At 42.9% G+C, this 18,326-nt stretch overlaps 1 protein-coding gene across 1 annotated transcript in view; it reads left to right on the top strand.

Moving 5' to 3' along the window:
- LOC118369152 (phospholipid-transporting ATPase ABCA1-like) overlaps window positions 1-18,326 on the top strand; it is a 240,971-nt gene that overhangs the window by 11,198 nt on the left and 211,447 nt on the right. The window contains exons 2-7 of the mRNA XM_052497231.1: window positions 481-608; window positions 12,204-12,297; window positions 13,178-13,319; window positions 13,566-13,684; window positions 15,408-15,535; window positions 16,404-16,601. Coding sequence (XP_052353191.1) covers window positions 543-608; window positions 12,204-12,297; window positions 13,178-13,319; window positions 13,566-13,684; window positions 15,408-15,535; window positions 16,404-16,601 — 747 coding nt within the window. The 5' untranslated portion in view covers window positions 481-542. The remainder of the gene's footprint in view (window positions 1-480; window positions 609-12,203; window positions 12,298-13,177; window positions 13,320-13,565; window positions 13,685-15,407; window positions 15,536-16,403; window positions 16,602-18,326) is intronic.

Consider the following 18,326-nt stretch of genomic DNA (forward strand, 5'->3'; position numbering starts at 1 on the left):
GTCTACCATTTTTATTGGTGTGGTTAAAACACGCTAATAACGGATCTCTGAGTACATCGAAAAAAAGGTTTGATATACAGTACCTCAACTGGTATACCATCCAGCCCTCGGACTTAAAGGCTTTAATTGCATCAATTAGTTCCTCCTCTGTAAATTGGCCTTCACATTAGTCTTTCTGTACAGCTGTTAGTTTTACACAGTTTTTTACACTATTAATTGAAAAACATCCTGACAACAAACTTCAGTTGGTGGAGATGGAGGAGACTTAAATGAAAACATTTGCTTAAGTACTTTGCTTCCATTTTCAAAATATGGTTTGGTGAATCTTGGGATGGCTCCAATTGTAACAAGTTTCTGTAAATTATTTTTGGTAGCATTTCTACGTTGAAGATTTAAAAAGAAGTGGGTGATTAGTGGCGTTCCCTTATGATGCGCTTGTTCTCTGTATTAAAACAAAAACCTTGCTTTTATTCCATTTAGGGTCTATTAAGTGGGGGTTGCCATAACGACGCTTTGGCAGGATATTGCCTGGATAAGGCATAATGGGTCTCCTGACACAACTCGGTCTGCTCCTGTGGAAGAACTTCACTCTTCGGAAGAGACAAAAGGTAACTGCACACCCTCTGTATAAAATCAATCTATGTCTGCTAAGAACGGCCACATACGGGATATAGAAGGATACATGACCGTGTGCTCGTGTTACAATGGACAAAGACATCTTTATTGTGATAGTGGAAGAGTAGAGGGAATTGTCCTAAAACTGGTCCATATTAATGTGAGATGCTGCCTTAATTCCCTCGCTGGAGAACGAGTCATTCCCAGACACACAGTTGGAAGTGTCACCTTCCAAATGTTATGTCACTTGCAGCCTATGTTTTAGCTTTTACAAAGTCAGCCTGATGGGAACAGAGGGGGCCATTGGGAGTGAGTGGTATAAGGTTTGTATAAAAGCTAGACTATACCTTTACCCACCAAAACAACCCTCTATATAACGTGATACCTTAGGGATATGTGTATATGACACAATTTCAATTGTCTCGGTCCTACTGTAGCAAAATGGGCTCGTCATGCGCTTTGCTGATTTCCTGGTCAAAGTGAACTTTGTCCAAAGACTTTTATAAAATTAGCTAAATAAGCAAAAAAGATCCAGTCATCATCCAGGTCTCTGTTGATGGTTGTTGACTCCTCATCTTAGGGCGGAGTGTGACATACAGAGTTTGATACCAGCTGCCCTCCAATTTCACGAGAAAGCTTTGACTTTTACTGGAATGTTGAAAACTATGTAACATTGACGATCCATCGTCATCTTCTCATCCAATACAGAAGGACATACAATAGAAGCAACATATGAGTCAGTGACATTCCAGTAAACAGTACATTCGGAAAGTGTTCAGACCCCTTCTCCACATTTTGTTATGTTACAGGCTTATTATGAAATGGATTAAATAATTGTTTTCCTCATCAATCTACACACAATACTCCATAATGACAAAGCCAAAACAGGTTTTTAGAAAATGTATAAAAAAAGAAGTATTCAGACCCTTTGCTATGAGACTCAAAATTGAGCTCAGGTGCATACTGTTTCCATTGATCATCCTTGAGATGTTACTGCAACTTGATTGGAGTCCACCTTTGGTAAATTCAATTGATTGGACATGATTTGGTAAGTCACACACATGTCTATATAAGGTCCCACTGTTGACACTGCATTTCAGAGCAAAAACCAAGCCATATAGGTAGAAGGAATTGTCTGTAGACCTCTGAGACAGGGTTGTGTCGAGACCAACTTCAGTTTGCATACCGCCCCAACAGGTCCACAGACGATACAATCGCCATCGCACTGCACACTGTCCTATCCCATCTAGACAAGAGGAATACTTATGTAAGAATTCTGTTCATTGACAACAGCTCAGCATTCAAAACCGTAGTACCCTCCAAGCTCATCATTAAGCTTGAGGCCCTGGGTCTCAACCCCGCCCTGTGCAACGGGGTCTTGGACTTTCTGACAGGTTGCCTCCAGGTGTTGAAGGTAGGAAACAACATATCCACTTCAGTGATTCTCAACACTGGGACCCCACAAGGGTGCAATTCTCAGCGCCCTCCTGTACTGCCTGTTGCCCCATGACTGCGTGGCCATTCACGCCTCCAACTCCAAATCATCAAGTTTGGGCTTGATTATCAACAACAACGAGACAGGGAGGAGGTGAGGGCACTCACAGTGTGGTGTCAGGAAAACAACCTCTCACATGTCACAGGAAGGCAAAAAATATCAACAAAGACAACAACCACCCGAGCCATTGCCTGTTCACCCCTCTACCATCCAGGAGATAAGGTCAGTACAGGTGCATCAAAGCTGAGACCGAGAGACTGAAAAACATCTTCTATCTCAAGGTCATCAGACAGTTAAACAACAATCCCTAACACAGAGAGGCTGCTGCCTACATACAGACGCAACTCTGTATAATAATCTCTCCCTTTCCCATTCCTAAAGCACTGTAGTTCCTGAATTTCAGGACTTAGTCTCTTATTCAGGCTATTAAAGGTTCAACTCCCAATATCACTTTGCTCCGGCCAATGTCCCCGATCGTAGACATTAGCTCCTCACCTCGCTCTCTTCACACACACACCTCTCTCTCACACAAACCTAATGTAGCAGCTAATCAAGGTTGGGGAGTAACTAATTGCATGTAATCTGATTACAAAAAAATTTAAACACGTCAACAGCTACAATATTGTAATCAGATTACAGATACTTGATTACTTCTTGGATTAAATTTAAATTCAGAAAGGATATTTGCGAAAAAATACGTTATGACACCATTCTGTTTTCTCAATGACATTCAATTCTGAATTGAAAAAAGGCACAGATTTAAGTTTGTTCCACCTGAACAAGTCTGACCACAAGTCAGAGACCACTATGATGATGCATTTGATGGATCCTTTCTGTCTTCTTCTAATGCCTCTCAAGGGGATAGTTATCCAAAAGTAACTGAAAGTAATCAGATCACGTTCTGAGTTTGGGTAATCCAAGAGTTACGTTACCGATTAAAATTTTGGACGGGTAACTAGTAAGTGTAAAGGATTACATTTAAAAAGTAACATACAAAACCCTGCAGTTAACTGCGTATGGGCCATATCATATTCTGTGATGTCACCAACCAGCGATACGGTCACAGACATTACTGACTTAAGGGAGATGTTGCCACAACTGCAACGCTTAGGTCAGAGCTTGTTGTCAGTGAAACTATACTGCCTCCAGGGATGCCATTGTTTGTTACACAGTAGATACAATAAGGCCCTCAATTTTTTCAGTCAATGTCAATCACATAGTTTTTAAAAACTTTCTCAGAGTGACGGTGATGAGAAAAACACCCACCAGTACACCGGGTCCCCTATGGATAAAGCACAGTAGGCTGCACCTCATTCCAGCATAAAACAGCAGACGTTGGCAAGTTTTCATGTCAGCTTTTTAATAAAGTTTTGATTTTATACTCTATACAGATTATATTCTATACAGAATTTTAGCATGTAGATCTTAGGGGGTAAACTAAAACATTTTTGGAGGGATGCATGCCAGCAAATCCACTACACAATACATTAATGGTCCTACAATGGTGACTAATGGTGCCCACAAACTGCTAGGGCCTACATAAAGCTGTCCCAACAGCAGAGTTTACTGCCTTTAAAAAAACATAGCTGATATGGCTGACTTGCTTAAACAAATGTTTTTTTTTTTACTGATAATTGAGATGTATAAACTATGGCATAAGGGGACGACAAGCGGATAATAGGCAATCTGCAAATTCGAAATGAAATGAATGAGCGAGCTAGGACGGACGTAGTCAGTTTAACTATTTGTTCAGCACCTTTGAAATGTACAGCGATGGAATTCAGATCATGGGCCGTTCTTACAGTGTTCTCCCTGTACACCAAGTCATAACCGTAGGATAAATTAAAGGGGTGTAAAAGCAGACAATGAAAGCTCTTACAATATTAAATGATTGCATTTCTCTAAAACAGGTTACAGGCTACATGTGCACCACCAAGTCAGAACAGTATGTGAAATTAAGAGGGGTAAATAGACCAAATGATTAGGTGAGGCACATGGGCTACTAACAGTTTACCACACAACATACAGTTAGTATTACTTTCTTAGCCACAGTATACATATCTCTCTGGCCGATTACATCATTTATGCAGCAGCATACAAGACATTTTCACCTTGTTGTGCTGTGCTCACTTGAACATGAAGGTGGCGCAGTGGTCCTTCGTGGGCAAATTTTGTCATCAAAGTCTGACATTCTTTGGATTCATGGTGCTTTCAAATCAACTGGGAACTGTGGAAAAAAAACAAGGTTGAATCATGATGACATCAGTGTTCTTCAGGTTGTAGCTTTAGAAAGAGGCCAGAGTTCCCAACAATTCGGAGTTGGATGACCGTTCAAAAGTTATTTTCCCAGACGGAGCTATTTTTTTCCCCGAGTTCCCAGTTGTCTTGAACTCGCTGAAGTCTGATTTCCCAGCTCTGCATTAACAGTTGTTTTGAGCATGGCAGAAATTATGCTGGATTTACAGCAAGGCCAATGTTGAATGTTTATCATTTTAAGCTTGGAAAAGAGACTGATATGTGACACGTTTACTGGCAAAAACAAACAAACACATTTAGCAAAAAATGTGGGGCTCAAAACAAGCGGGGCTCTGTTTTGAATTAGAACATGTCAAGGGAAAGAAACATGGGTTATTGACTTATGGAAACTGGATGGGAATTAAACAAGGAGAAAGGGTCTTTGAGAGGTTAATGACCAATTCAATTAATCACTGACCAAGCATTTTTGGGGATTTTATAAAAGGCATGAAACTGATTTTATGGTTCAACATTTCACATAATTTCATAGGGAGAGATTATCCATTCACAAAGACCACCGTGTCCAATGGCTAATGCCTAGAGAGCCCTGTATTGAGAGAGCCCCCATGATCCTTCTCTCCTCGCTCTCTCCTCTGGTACTCTGGAATACATTATAATAAATCCCATTCTCAGTGGTACCACAATTTCCCGGACACGTGTAAGGCTGATGAAAATGGAAGATATGTGAAATGACCCAAGACATCCCTCAAAAACTGGGAGTTTCGTATTGATAATGTGCTTTGACTTTTGGATACATCCAGTATAACATTGTGGAGCAAGAAATAGCTGAGTGATTATGTACTGTATCAACCAAATCCACATGGTGTGGCTCATTTAAGTTATTTTATGATGGATTGTGGATCACTGGAGAAGCTACAACACTGAGTAACAACAAACAAAACACCTATATACAGTAACATGTGGTTTGACAACTTGTACAACTACTGTATTGGCAGAGGACTTGAGTAAAAGTAAAGATACCTTTAACCAAATCAGATGGCACCATTTTCTTGTTTTTTATTTATCAGCATTTAGACATAATTTACAAACAAAGCATGCAAGTTTAGTGAGTCCACCAGATCAGAGGCACTATGGATGACGAGGGATGTTCTGTTTATAAGTGTATGGAGTAAAAAATACATTCTTTCCTTTATGAATTTAGTGAAGTAAAAGTAAAAGTTGTCAAATATATAAATAGTAAAGTACAGATACCCCACAAAACAAGTTAAGTGGTACTTTAAAGTATTTTACACCACCGCAGACGACCGTCTCACAATGCCGTCTCATTATGAATGGCATAATAATGGCATGACACATGCCATAGAGACTCCATAAGCTGTTCACCTTTGAGAGGATTGACAACGATAGACCTGTCGGTAGAAGAGCAGCAGTGGTTTTTAAGGCTATGGACTCTTGCGAGAGCCGCATTGTGATCCAGGCTAGCGCTGCCTCTGATTTCTCTAAGCAGCTAGGTCACTCCACTAGAGATGATGCGGGGGATGAACATGCCGCTAGACAAGGTCGGCGGAGGGAGAGAGAGAAGGTGCAGAGGGACGCGTAAAAGCCTAAATGAGGGAGGGAGGTGAAGAGTTGAGGCGAGATGTGGCATTGTAATATCTTTCTCCCTAGTTGGCTCCCTGCGAAGCCTGTAGACAGCTCCCGCTGTTCGAGCACTTTGACTGTTGTTCTGAATTTCCCTCTCAAAGTGAACTCTAGTCAAGAGGGGAATGGAGGTACTCCTACCTTGCCCCTTAGCTACACAAGTTGCCATGGCCGAAGTATTTCCAGGCTGCATATAGGAGTTGGTTCAACATTAGCAAGTTCTCTTAGGGGGGAAAAAAGGAGTTATCTAGAATCTGAAAATCCCTTTCTGATTCCAGGTAGAACCCTTTTGGTTCAAAGTAGAACCCTTTTGGGTTCCATGAGGACCCTTTCCACAGAATATCTACATGGAACCAACAAGGGTTCTCCCTGGAACCAAAAAGGGTTATCCTATGGGGACAGCTGAAGAACCCTTTTGTAACCCTTTTTTTAAGTGTGTGGCTAGTTGATGCATGTAAGTGAGATAGCATAGGGCAAGAGTCCCATTGAAATTCTGATTAGCTAGGAGGGGTGAAAAGCCTCCCATCTCCCATGCCACGGTGAAATTGTATTCACAGTGTTCCGAGCCATCTCTGCAAAGGGCAAATGAAGAGATAGACTAAGAGAAAAACTAAAAGAGAACACATCAAGCCTCCATTTGGTCCATCGTTTTTTCTCTCCATTCTTCATTCCCCGGGGTTATTTGGAATAAAAGGCTGAGATCTTTGATGTGGTAAGAAGGGATACGGGCGGGTGGTGAAGTGGACATATTAACGAAGGGAAGGGACCCATGGGTCCAGACACTCAGGTTTAGGTTCCATTTATAGCAGGATGGACAGTGCCTGTGTCCCAAATGATCGCCTATTCCCTATATAGTGCACTACTTTTGATCAGAGCCTTAATGGGCAGCCCAAAATAGGGAATATGGTGCCATTTGGGATGCAGACAGCGTATGCGGAGATGAGGTGAGTTAGCTTTGGCCGGGCAGAGGAGTGGAGGATTCAGTGAAGCTTGCAGTCTCATCCTCTGTAAAAGCTCAAAGGTATAGGGATGTAGAAGCCGACCGACCTGACTGCAATGACTATGCCTTGACACACACACACACACACACACACACACACACACACACACACACACACACACACACACACACACACACACACACACACACACACACACACACACACACACACACACACACACACACACACACACACACACACACACACAGGCGCCGATGTGCATAGACACACACGCTCCAGTGAACTCTCATTCACGTCACTGAACCCTACCCAATGATTTGAAAAAAGCACATTTGTACATAACAGGTGATTTTGCAGAGGTGATGCAATTTACTGAAACATCTGACGGCTCTGTGAGAGAGCTGCGTTTTTGATAATCATAGATGGGTTGCTATAGTTTTTGTTTCAAATTCCCTGGAATCATCAGGACCTTTACAGTTTTTCTCAATTGCGTGTTCTCAAGACAAGTAACTCTGTGGCCTTCTGCAAAACAGGAAATGCATTTTCAAAATGAAGTTGCCTTCTCAAAACGAAAATACATTCAACAAAATGATAGTATACCGTCACAATTGCTAATACATTCCTCAAAAGAACACGACTTCCTGCATAAAGGTTAACGCAAACAGGCAAAGCGTCAGTACAGAGACAAAGTGGAATCGCAGTTCAGTGGCTCAGACACAAGATGTATGTGGCAGGGTCTACAGACAATCATAGACTACAAAGGGACAACTAGCCACGTCGTGAACACCGGCGTCTTGCTCCCGAACATCGGGGTCTTGCTCCTGAACACTGGCGTCTTGCTCCCGAACACCGGCGTCTTGCTCCCGAACACCGGCGTCTTGCTCCCGAACACCGGCGTCTTGCTCCTGAACATCGGGGTCTTGCTCCCGAACACCGGCGTCTTGCTCCCGAACATCGGGGTCTTGCTCCCGAACACCGGCGTCTTGCTCCCGAACACCGGCGTCTTGCTCCTGAACATCGGGGTCTTGCTCCCGATCACCGGCGTCTTGCTCCCGAACATCGGGGTCTTACTCCTGAACACCGGTGTCTTGCTCCCGAACATCGGGGTCTTACTCCTGAACACCGGCGTCTTGCTCCTGAGCACCGGCATCTTGCTCCCAAACACTGGCGTCTTGCTCCCGAACACCGGCGTCTTGCTCCCGAACACCGGCGTCTTGCTCCCGAACACCGGCGTCTTGCTCCCGAACACCGGCGTCTTGCTCCCGAACATCGGGGTCTTACTCCTGAACACCGGCGTCTTGCTCCCAAACATCGGGGTCTTGCTCCTGAACACCGGCATCTTGCTCCCGAACACCGGCGTCTTGCTCCCGAACACCGGCGTCTTGCTCCCAAACACCGGCGTCTTGCTCCCGAACACCGGCGTCTTGCTCCCGAACACCGGCGTCTTGCTCCCGAACACCGGCGTCTTGCTCCCGAACACCGGCGTCTTGCTCCCGAACACCGGCGTCTTGCTCCCGAACACCGGGGTCTTGCTCCTGAACACCGGGTCTTGCTCCCGAACATCGGGGTCTTACTCCTGAACACCGGCGTCTTGCTCCCGAACATCGGGGTCTTGCTCCCGAACACCGGCGTCTTGCTCCTGAACATCGGGGTCTTGCTCCCGAACACCGGCGTCTTGCTCCCGAACATCGGGGTCTTGCTCCTGAACACAGACGTCTTGCTCCCGAACACGGGGTCTTGCTCCTGAACACCGGGTCTTGCTCCTGAACACCGGCGTCTTGCTCCCAAACATCGGGGTCTTGCTCCTGAACACCGGCATCTTGCTCCCGAACACCGGCGTCTTGCTCCCGAACACCGGCGTCTTGCTCCCAAACACCGGCGTCTTGCTCCCGAACACCGGGGTCTTGCTCCCGAACATCGGGGTCTTGCTCCCGAACATCGGGGTCTTACTCCTGAACACCGGCGTCTTGCTCCCGAACATCGGGGTCTTACTCCCGAACACCGGCGTCTTGCTCCCGAACATCGGGGTCTTGCTCCCGAACACCGGCATCTTGCTCCCGAACACCGGCGTCTTGCTCCCGAACACAGACGTCTTGCTCCCGAACACCAGCATCTTGCTCCCGAACCCCGGCGTCTTGCTCCCGAACACAGGCGTCTTGCTCCCAGACCAGCTAAACACCTTCGCCCGCTTTAAAAATAACAGTACCACCGATGCGGTCCGCTCCCAAGGACTGTGGGCTCTTGTTCTCCATGGCCAACGTGAGTAAGACATTTAAGTGTGTTAACCCTCACAAGGCTACTAGAACAGACGGCATCCCTAGCCGCCTCCTCAGCATGCGCTGACCAGCTGGCTGGAGTGTTTTTATGGACATATTCAATCTCTCCCTATCCCAGTCTGCTGTCCCCACTTACTTCAAGATGTCTACCATTGTTCCTGTACCCAAGAAAGCAAAGATAACTGAAATAAATGACTATCGCCCCATAGCACTCACTTCTGTCATCATGCTTTGAGAGGCTAGTTAAGGATCATATCACCTCCACCTTACTTGACACCCTAGCCCAACTTCAATACCTAAAAAGGAATGCTGTTCATTGACTATAACTCAGCCTTCAACACCCTAGTACCCTCCAAACTCATCATTAAGCTTGGGTGGTGAAGGCAGGAAACAACACCTCCACTTCGCTGATGCTCAACACAGGGGACCCACAAGGGTGCGGGCTCAGCCCCCTCCTGTACTCCCTGTTCACCCATGACTGAATGAGCTGATCATGGACATCAGGAAACAGCAGAGGGAGTACGCCCCTATCCACATTGACGGGACCGCAATGGAGAAGGTGGAACGCTTCAAGTTCCTCGACAACACCCTGTCGTTCTCAACTAACATCTGTGGGCTCTGTAGGTTCATGGCCAACATAAGACAGAGTGTGTTACCCTGCCTCACACAGGCTAGGTCCTAATCCAGGCACTTGTCATCTACCGTCTCCTCAGCATGCGCTGACCAGCTGGCTGGGCTCCCTGCCTGTGCCATTAAATACAACTCATCCAGAATCCCAGTCTGCTGTTCAACCTTCCCAAGATGTCACCATTGTTCCTGTACTCCACTGGCTTCCAAAGATGAACTGCATCCGCTACAAGACCATGGTGCTTGCCTGCGGAGCTGTGATGCTTTGAGAGGAAGTTAAGGATCATATCACCTCCAGGCTCTGATCAGGCCCTACACCCAAAAAGGAATGCTGTTCATGACTATGGCCTGCAGCCTTCAACACCACTGAGGAAGTAGTTCCCCTCCAAACTCAGTCAAAATTGTTGGGTGGTGAAGGTGGAACAAACTCCCTCACGACAGGACAGCGGAGTCAATCCACCTTCCGGAGATGCTGAAACCCCACAGGGGAATACAAGGTGCGGGATAAGTAATCCTTCCTGTACCCCCCTAAGTTACCCATGACTATTGAATGTGACTGTTCCATGGATGTCATCAGTGAAACAGCAGATTTGTAAGTCGCTCTGGATAAGAGCGTCTGCTAAATGACTTAAATGTAATGTAAATGTTCCTCGGCGTACACATCTCTGACAACCTGAAATGGTCCACCCACATAGACCGGCTACCACCCGGTTACTCAACCCTGCACCTTAGAGGCTGCTGCACAATATACATACACATGGAATCTCTGGTCACTTTAATAATGGAACTCTAGTCACTGTAATAATGTTTACATACTGGTTTACTCATCTCATATGTATATACTGCATTCTATTCTACAGTATTTTAGTCAATGCCACTCCGACATTGCTCGTCCTAATAGTTATGTGTTTCTAAATTCCATTCCTTTACTTTTAGATGTTTGTATATTGTTGTGAATTGTTAGAAACTACTGCCCTGTTGACGCTAGGAACACAAACATTTCACTACACCCACAATAATGTCTGCTAAATATGTGTATGTGACCAATAAAGTATTATTTGAATGGATTTGATCTTGAGTCAAATCTGACAAAACAAAGTTATTCTGTAATTTTAAAATCCTAGTTATCAAATTGTTTTCTTTGAAGTCCCTAAATCATGATGATCAAAATGTGTAATACAACTATCAAAAGGTGCAGAATTATTCGAAATTACTATTACTATTTTTCTATGTACAGTACCAGTCAAAAGTTTGGACACACCTACTCATATTTGAGTTTCTTCAAAGTAGCCACCCTTTGCTACGATGACAGCTTTGCACACTCTTGGCATTCTCTCAACCAGCTTCATGAGGTAGTCATCTGGAATGCATTTCAATTAACAGGTGTGCCTTGTTAATTTGTGGAATTCCTTTCCACTGTCAGTCATTAGTGTCATCACAATCCAAGTCCATGTATTCAAAACTGTATACAGGCTTGGACGTTCCGAAGGAAAGCAGAAACACACTCCCCAGTAGAAACAAGGAAAGGGGAATACAGTGGACGAACCACAACTGATATGAATGTATAGGACACAGTCCACACCAAAGCAAAGCTCTATAATGGAAAGTCACAGTGTTGGAGATGATAACTTAGGAGTAACTCCACATCATTATCTTACCATCTCTTCAGATCTTTCCCGATATTGTACCTGGTGTTCTACTGTTAAAGCCATATACAATGTTGTGTAGTACTTACTGATAGCTGGAAATAGAGAACACATTTGCAAACCTTTTTTTCTCTTCTGTTGAAAACTACCTGTTGATATTGTGTGAACAGAACACTTTACAGTGAATGTTGTACTCATTGATGACAATTGCATTTATGGTTTTGCAAAAGTGGGTCTAAAATACGCACTTGATGAACAAAGGCAAGAAAATAATCAGCCATTCTGCGAATGTATTCAAGCATTTGATAATTGTTGGTTTGCTATAGTTATGTTTAACCACCGTTTCAAAACAATGCTGGTACGCATAAAAAAAAATTGTGGACAGTAAATGTCATAACCTAACATGCATGACATGTTATTCATATTAGATTATATGGCATTTGTTGCAGAAGTCTGTGCATTTGGCATGCCGATTTGAATAGACAAGGTATTTTATTGTGACGACAAACATTGTGACCCCATCTCCACTTCAGCAACAAGTGTCGACCCCTATCATTTAGGGCTAGAACACAAGCATTAGCAACACAAACACAGAGACTAGTATGGGATTCATGAGGTAATATACTGTACTATGATATAATATGATTTAACATGAGGTAATTTGTCTACTTCATCTTCAATTCAGGTGCGTCTGGTGGTGGAGCTGTTGTGGCCTCTCTTTCTGTTCTTCATCCTGGTCTGGGTGAGATCAACCACCCAACCCATTTACCAGGGCGAATGTAAGTAGAATGGTCCCAGTTTAAGCAAACTGTATAAAGTATTTACAATTTAAATAGATGCTTTACAAATAAACTATAGGCTCACAAATCACATGCCAAATGTGACACTATATCAATTCCCCCAAAATGAAATTGATTGCACTACAATTACAATGTTTCTAATCGTGAAATGCAAGCGTGTCCCTTCCTTTCTCCAATTGCTGCTGTAACTTTGTCACCTAATAAAAGTAGCAATGTCACCGTGGCCCAGCAAATGTCATACCTACGACTATGACACACTGTTCAGTATCACTCTTCCTACAAACTCTCATTAGTATAATGTACATTTCCGGACACCCCTACTCCCTTTGACATAAAGTATGAGTAGGAAGTAGGGACATTTGGTCAGGTGGAGAATGGGTGTCCTAAAATGTACACCGTACTTGTTGTGAGTTCACCTGACATGTCAAATCCAAGGGTAATGGCTAGATGGGCTTATGTCAAAGTGCAGCTTATGTCAAAGTGACATCAAAATATAGATATTTGAGTTGTGTCTGGGATAATTTTTGCATTTTAGATAAGCCTAACCCTTCTCCTAACCTGTTACGTTAATTATCCTAACTTGCTGCGAAAGTTCTCCTAACTGGCTACGAAAAGTCACTTCTGACCATAGCTGTATACCATCTCGTCAAAACCCTCTTAAAGTGGATAAGGGAGTACGCAAGATGGCCGCCGAGTCAGCTGACACTGACACACATGTCAGCTGACACAGAACATGAACACACACACTTGGCAATTCCCTAATTGAAGCCATCATCTGAGGACACTGCAGAAAGATGGTGGAGGATGAGGACCTTTAGGTGTATGGATGGAAATGATAGCTTATTTTTTGGTGTTCAAGGTCATTATCCAAATAAAGCCATGCCTTCCGCCGGTGTGCTGCCTTGGCTTCAAGGCATGATGTGTAACATAGACAACCCATGTGTCAACCATTCCACGCCGGGAGAAGCACCGGGACAAGTCAACAACTTCAACAATTCCATGTATGTAGAGGGACAACTGTTTTCAAGCCATTTACCGACAGTGACAATTTCCAAATATACTGTAAATGATCCTAGTTTGAGTTACATTATTTCACCTTGATAATGACAGGTTTTGGTAGTCAGTTAGCCGTTGATGTTCCTTTAGAAAGTGAGTTACATTTCACATTTGAAGTAGGCCTATTAGCTATCTTTCATTTAGCCATGCAAAAGTCTAAGACTTTTTATATTCTTCCTCTGTCCAACCAGAATTGCTGGGATGTTGATCGAGTTACAGTCACTTCTGGCGAACAGATCCATCATAACCAAGATCCAGACGCTTTCCGATGATGTGGACCAGTGGGTTTTAACCATGAACCATGAAAAAGGTACAGAGTTTTAACCGTTTTCAAATTGTTCATTAGAGTTTTTTTTAGGGCCCTAGAAAATCCTGAGCCCATTGCATTGATGATCTACTTTAGCACACCAACCTAACTGATCCTGTACTCACTGTTCAATACACTGAGGACCATATTAATGAACTAAGTTCTACGCCAAACCTTGAATATCTCATGAATAATAAAGCTTTTACAGCCACTGACTAATGGCTCAGCAGTAATTGGAACAGTATAATACTTTACCAGACTGACAATCACTTTGCCATAGATTTGACCACGGTCCTTTATCAACTAGAGTAGCCCATTCACAAGGGTGACAGTTTGGAGGATTTGTTATTCTCTGAGATCACTCGGAAAAACAATGACAACTGATTATTTATGATCTAATTTGCCGTGTGGAGTGGCAGATCGTTTATCTTCATAAGTTGCTACTTTGCATTAGGCTCATTTAGCCTGATGATATTCAGATTTTCACAAGGCACCTAATTTGCAAATAGGGAAAAGTGGGCCCAGCCATTGTTGAGGCTCACACAAACATCGCACCCAAAACCGTATTTGCATTTTGGGGTCACAGGCTCGTCATATACAAGATTAAATCCATCAGAGATCTAAGGCACGGCTTAATTAATGGGATACGCTGTCTGAGGCGACATGGCGAAAGGTCAAACAACACAAGGGAGAGTCAGAGGGATATCAAAGGGATATAAATGGCAAAGGTGATTGTGTTGTGCTTCTCACCGGAGATGTTGAAAAGTGTTGGGGTGGGGACTCCAATCTCGCCCGGTAACCAAGTTCAGACAGAGCCCAGAGCATGTTTTTGTTTCGACCTGTACAAGTGTCATGTTGTCCTACCTTATTGATGGTGTTGAAAATGATAATGACAGAGGTAGTAGTAGTTTTAGTAAGAGTATAAGGACAGGATAAGTATCTCTACCTTGAATTCCTTATAAGCATGAATTAAACGTACATACTATCATTTATTTTCTACCATATTACAATGCCATGTATGTGGCTTAAATCAAAATGTTCTCTGCATATTCTCCAATATCGCTGCTCATGAGTTTGTTTCAAAAGGAGATTTCTTAAGAATACTCAACGAACCATGTAGCCTAAGAGATAAACATTGTGGAGTGAAGTAGTAATGGGCTGTCTTTGGCTTGTGATCTGCACCCAGACATTCTCACCAGTCTAAGCGGGGAGGATTACATTAAACAGTCGATTGGTTTTGATGTTGTCATTTCGACCAAGACTATCAGTGGGCATCTAATCAGTACAAAATGACTGCTTAACTGACTGATGCATGTTTAGCAACGATATGCCAGCTCCCACTAAAACAATTCCTCTGGTGACCCTCCCTCGCTCTTATCCGCGTTTTATTGCAACATTCACCTGTGGAATAAAATACAATTTCAACTCTGATTACAACCAAATGCCTCTCAAAGTGATGTTAAACAAAAAAAGCAAAGCAAAGCATTGTGGGAAATGCTACACTTAAATATATCAATAGGATGCTGTCAATATCAAATGAATAAGGAACATCACATTTTCCAAACCCATCTTTGATGTTCGCCACACCTATGGAGTATACTGTTTTACATGCCTGTCTATCAAAAACAAACTGATACAACTCCCTCAAAAATAGTTTTCTTCCCCGATCCATTCGAATTCTGCCCGAGTGAAAGCACACTACTTGTTCTCGCTCTTCATGTTTAAGGTCAGCCCATTCCTCTGAGAAGTATCCTGAATGACAATGAAATGTTCACCACATATCTGAGGGAAAACTTGTCCATGCCATCGACGGTAGCCGACGGTCTGATTACCTCAAATATTCGCCTGAATGAGGTGAGTCAGCATAACTTTTTTCACAGCATAGTACTGCAGAGTGGTCTGGAAACAACAAGATATAACGTTTTGGGTGACCTGAACAAATGCACATTATAGATCTGTCATTGAAAGCAAGTCTAAGAAACCGTAGATATCTTTTATGTGCACTATTTCTATGCTTCCTGTTCTTAAGGTTTGTTTTTGTGTCTTTTGCTTTCGGTTTTGTACACCATCTTCAAACAACAGAAAATACAATATTTGTGGTTATGGAAAATATATTTCACAACTGTTTAGATGGTACAATAAACTGAAATTAGGTGAACTATTTGAATGTTAGTAACCAGGAAATGCCGGAGGGGATTTCTGCGTAGTGCATCTTTAACAAACACAACGATTCTTAGGGGTCCACATCTTTGTTATAGCCTAGCATTAACACACTTGGTTCAACTAATCAACCAATCCCCAAGCGCTTGAATAATGAAATCGGATGTGTTAGCGCTGAGCTAAACCACAAATGTCACACATTGGGGGTACCCCAGGAGTTGATTGAGAAACACTGCTCTACCTGGCATGTTTGTGTTCGTGTGAAATGCAGCTGTTGTAGCAATAAGTGTGATCTGTGAGTGGCCCCTTCAGATGTTCCACATCGATACCTTGCCATGTTCCAACTGATGTCAAACGAGGAAGAGGAAAACTATTATTTGTGCCAGGCTATACGTTCCTCGCTGACAAGGCTGCTTGGTGTGTGTGTGCTTGTGTGTGCTTGGTGTGTGTGTGCTTGTGTGTGTGTAAAGTACACACGTGAAAGTCCAGGTAAGAAAGCTGAATCAGATGAGTTTCTATTTTACGTCTAACACTTCTGACGCTCATCCTGTCCTTTCACCAGATGATGGGCATTTCAAGGCAAGACGATCTGAGGATCACCCTTTGCAGTGGAACAGCTCTTGATAGATACGTGGAATTCACCAGCGCCTTTGACAAGGAGGCCTTTCAGAAAGTCAGCTGCTCCCTCACAGCGCAGCAGTTGAGACAAACCAGAGACGTTTTCCTACAAAACCTGGATCCAAGGAAAGTGCTCACCAATGTAAGTCAAATCGAATTAGGTCTACCACTCAATTATGTAAATGTAACTTGATTGTGCTGTTTACTTCATTGTGACATTAAGATGTAATTGTGTATTTTACTTGCTTCTTAATTGACCTTTTCTCTTTGTGGCTCTTAATCGTTTGAAATCTATGTTCGCTACTGCCAAATAGCTCTTTTGTATGTCATCCAACAAATGTAAACGCTTAGAGTATTGCCGATTAGTACCGCGATTAGTACCGTATGGTCAGATCACATGAGCACCAGTGGTGGGTTTGGCATCGAAAAGAGGAATCAAACGCAGAAAAGAACCCCATACCTACTGTAAAATATGGTGGTGGATCTTTCATGTTATTTGGTTATTTTGATCCTGTATTTTGCCCAGTACCAGGACTTTTTAACCTAAATCCTGGTTGCCTCTGCCAGGAGGCTGAAACGTGGCCACAAGTGGATATTGTAGCAAGACAATAACCCCAAGTACATCAAAATCCACAAAGAACAACATTTTGCAAAGGCCATATTGGTCTCTGGACTTGAACCGAATGGTTTTCAATGGAAGAGGGCATCCCATAAGTGCAGACGAAGGGTATCAAGGATCTGGAAAGATGATATATGTAGGAATGGTCTAAGAATGTTCTGAGATCCCAACGTGTTCTTCAATGTCATGAAACATTTTAGAAAAATGCTTAGCGCCATTATCCTCGTAAGGTGAGATATTGACAGGTATTGAAAAGAGTGTTGCCTATAATTTTGACCCCTATCTTTTTGAGAGAAAAAAATATTACTTGTGTAACAAAATCTATTTGGTTTTAATTGTATTTGTTTAAAATAATATAGTAGTAAAACAAATAATGTGCATACTTTATAACTCAGTGTGTGTATTATTTATTTCACTCTTTTATTCCAATGGTGCCAATAATGATGGACCTGACAGCACTATACTGACAGCACTATATCTATAGATTTTGCCATGAGTGTGTGGATTTGGCAACCATTTGGGTTTATGTTCTAGATTGCACTCTCCGGAGTACTTTCCTTCCTGAATCTTGTGTCTTGTACCTCATTGACTCCCATTTATGAGTTTACTTTTTCAATCTGGCACCAAACAGAGCCTCCTGAGGTCAAAACTGTCAAAGGCACTCACCATTTTAACCTGCTTGGTTTATTGCACCTTTGAAATATGTTAGTCTCAAGAATATTAGCTAATGAGCCAGCCAGCTAACATTAGCTAGCTAACAGTACGCTTTAACTTGGAGTCTTTTGTTTAGACATGCAGCTAGCTAAACAATGAACCATAATCCCAATCCATAGAGTACAAGCAATATAAAACAGATTGTCCTAGCTAGCTAAAGCTAGCCAACTAGGTTCCAATGTTAGTTAACTAGCTAACATTAGGCTATAACTAGCAATGCAAATCACTTTCTGAGATATTACTACACAGATCATACACCTAATGTTCTAGCGAGCCAGCCAGCCAGCTAACGTTAGCTAGCTATCTAACGTTACGCTTTAACTTGCAATGGCAATGATTTTCTGACAAAATTAGAAACGTATATATTACGTTGGCATGATGATATAATGGTCTGGATGGCTGTGGGGGCAAAGTAGGTTTGATTAAAACCCAAGGTGAGGGAGATTTTTCCTAAGCCTGAGAAGCTGAGCTTTGCGCTTCATTAAAGATGCTTTTGTGATGTTCAGTCACTTAATGCAAGAAACCACACAATCC

This window comes from Oncorhynchus keta, chromosome 35 (assembly GCF_023373465.1).
Source record: "Oncorhynchus keta strain PuntledgeMale-10-30-2019 chromosome 35, Oket_V2, whole genome shotgun sequence".
Classification (NCBI taxonomy): domain Eukaryota; kingdom Metazoa; phylum Chordata; class Actinopteri; order Salmoniformes; family Salmonidae; genus Oncorhynchus; species Oncorhynchus keta.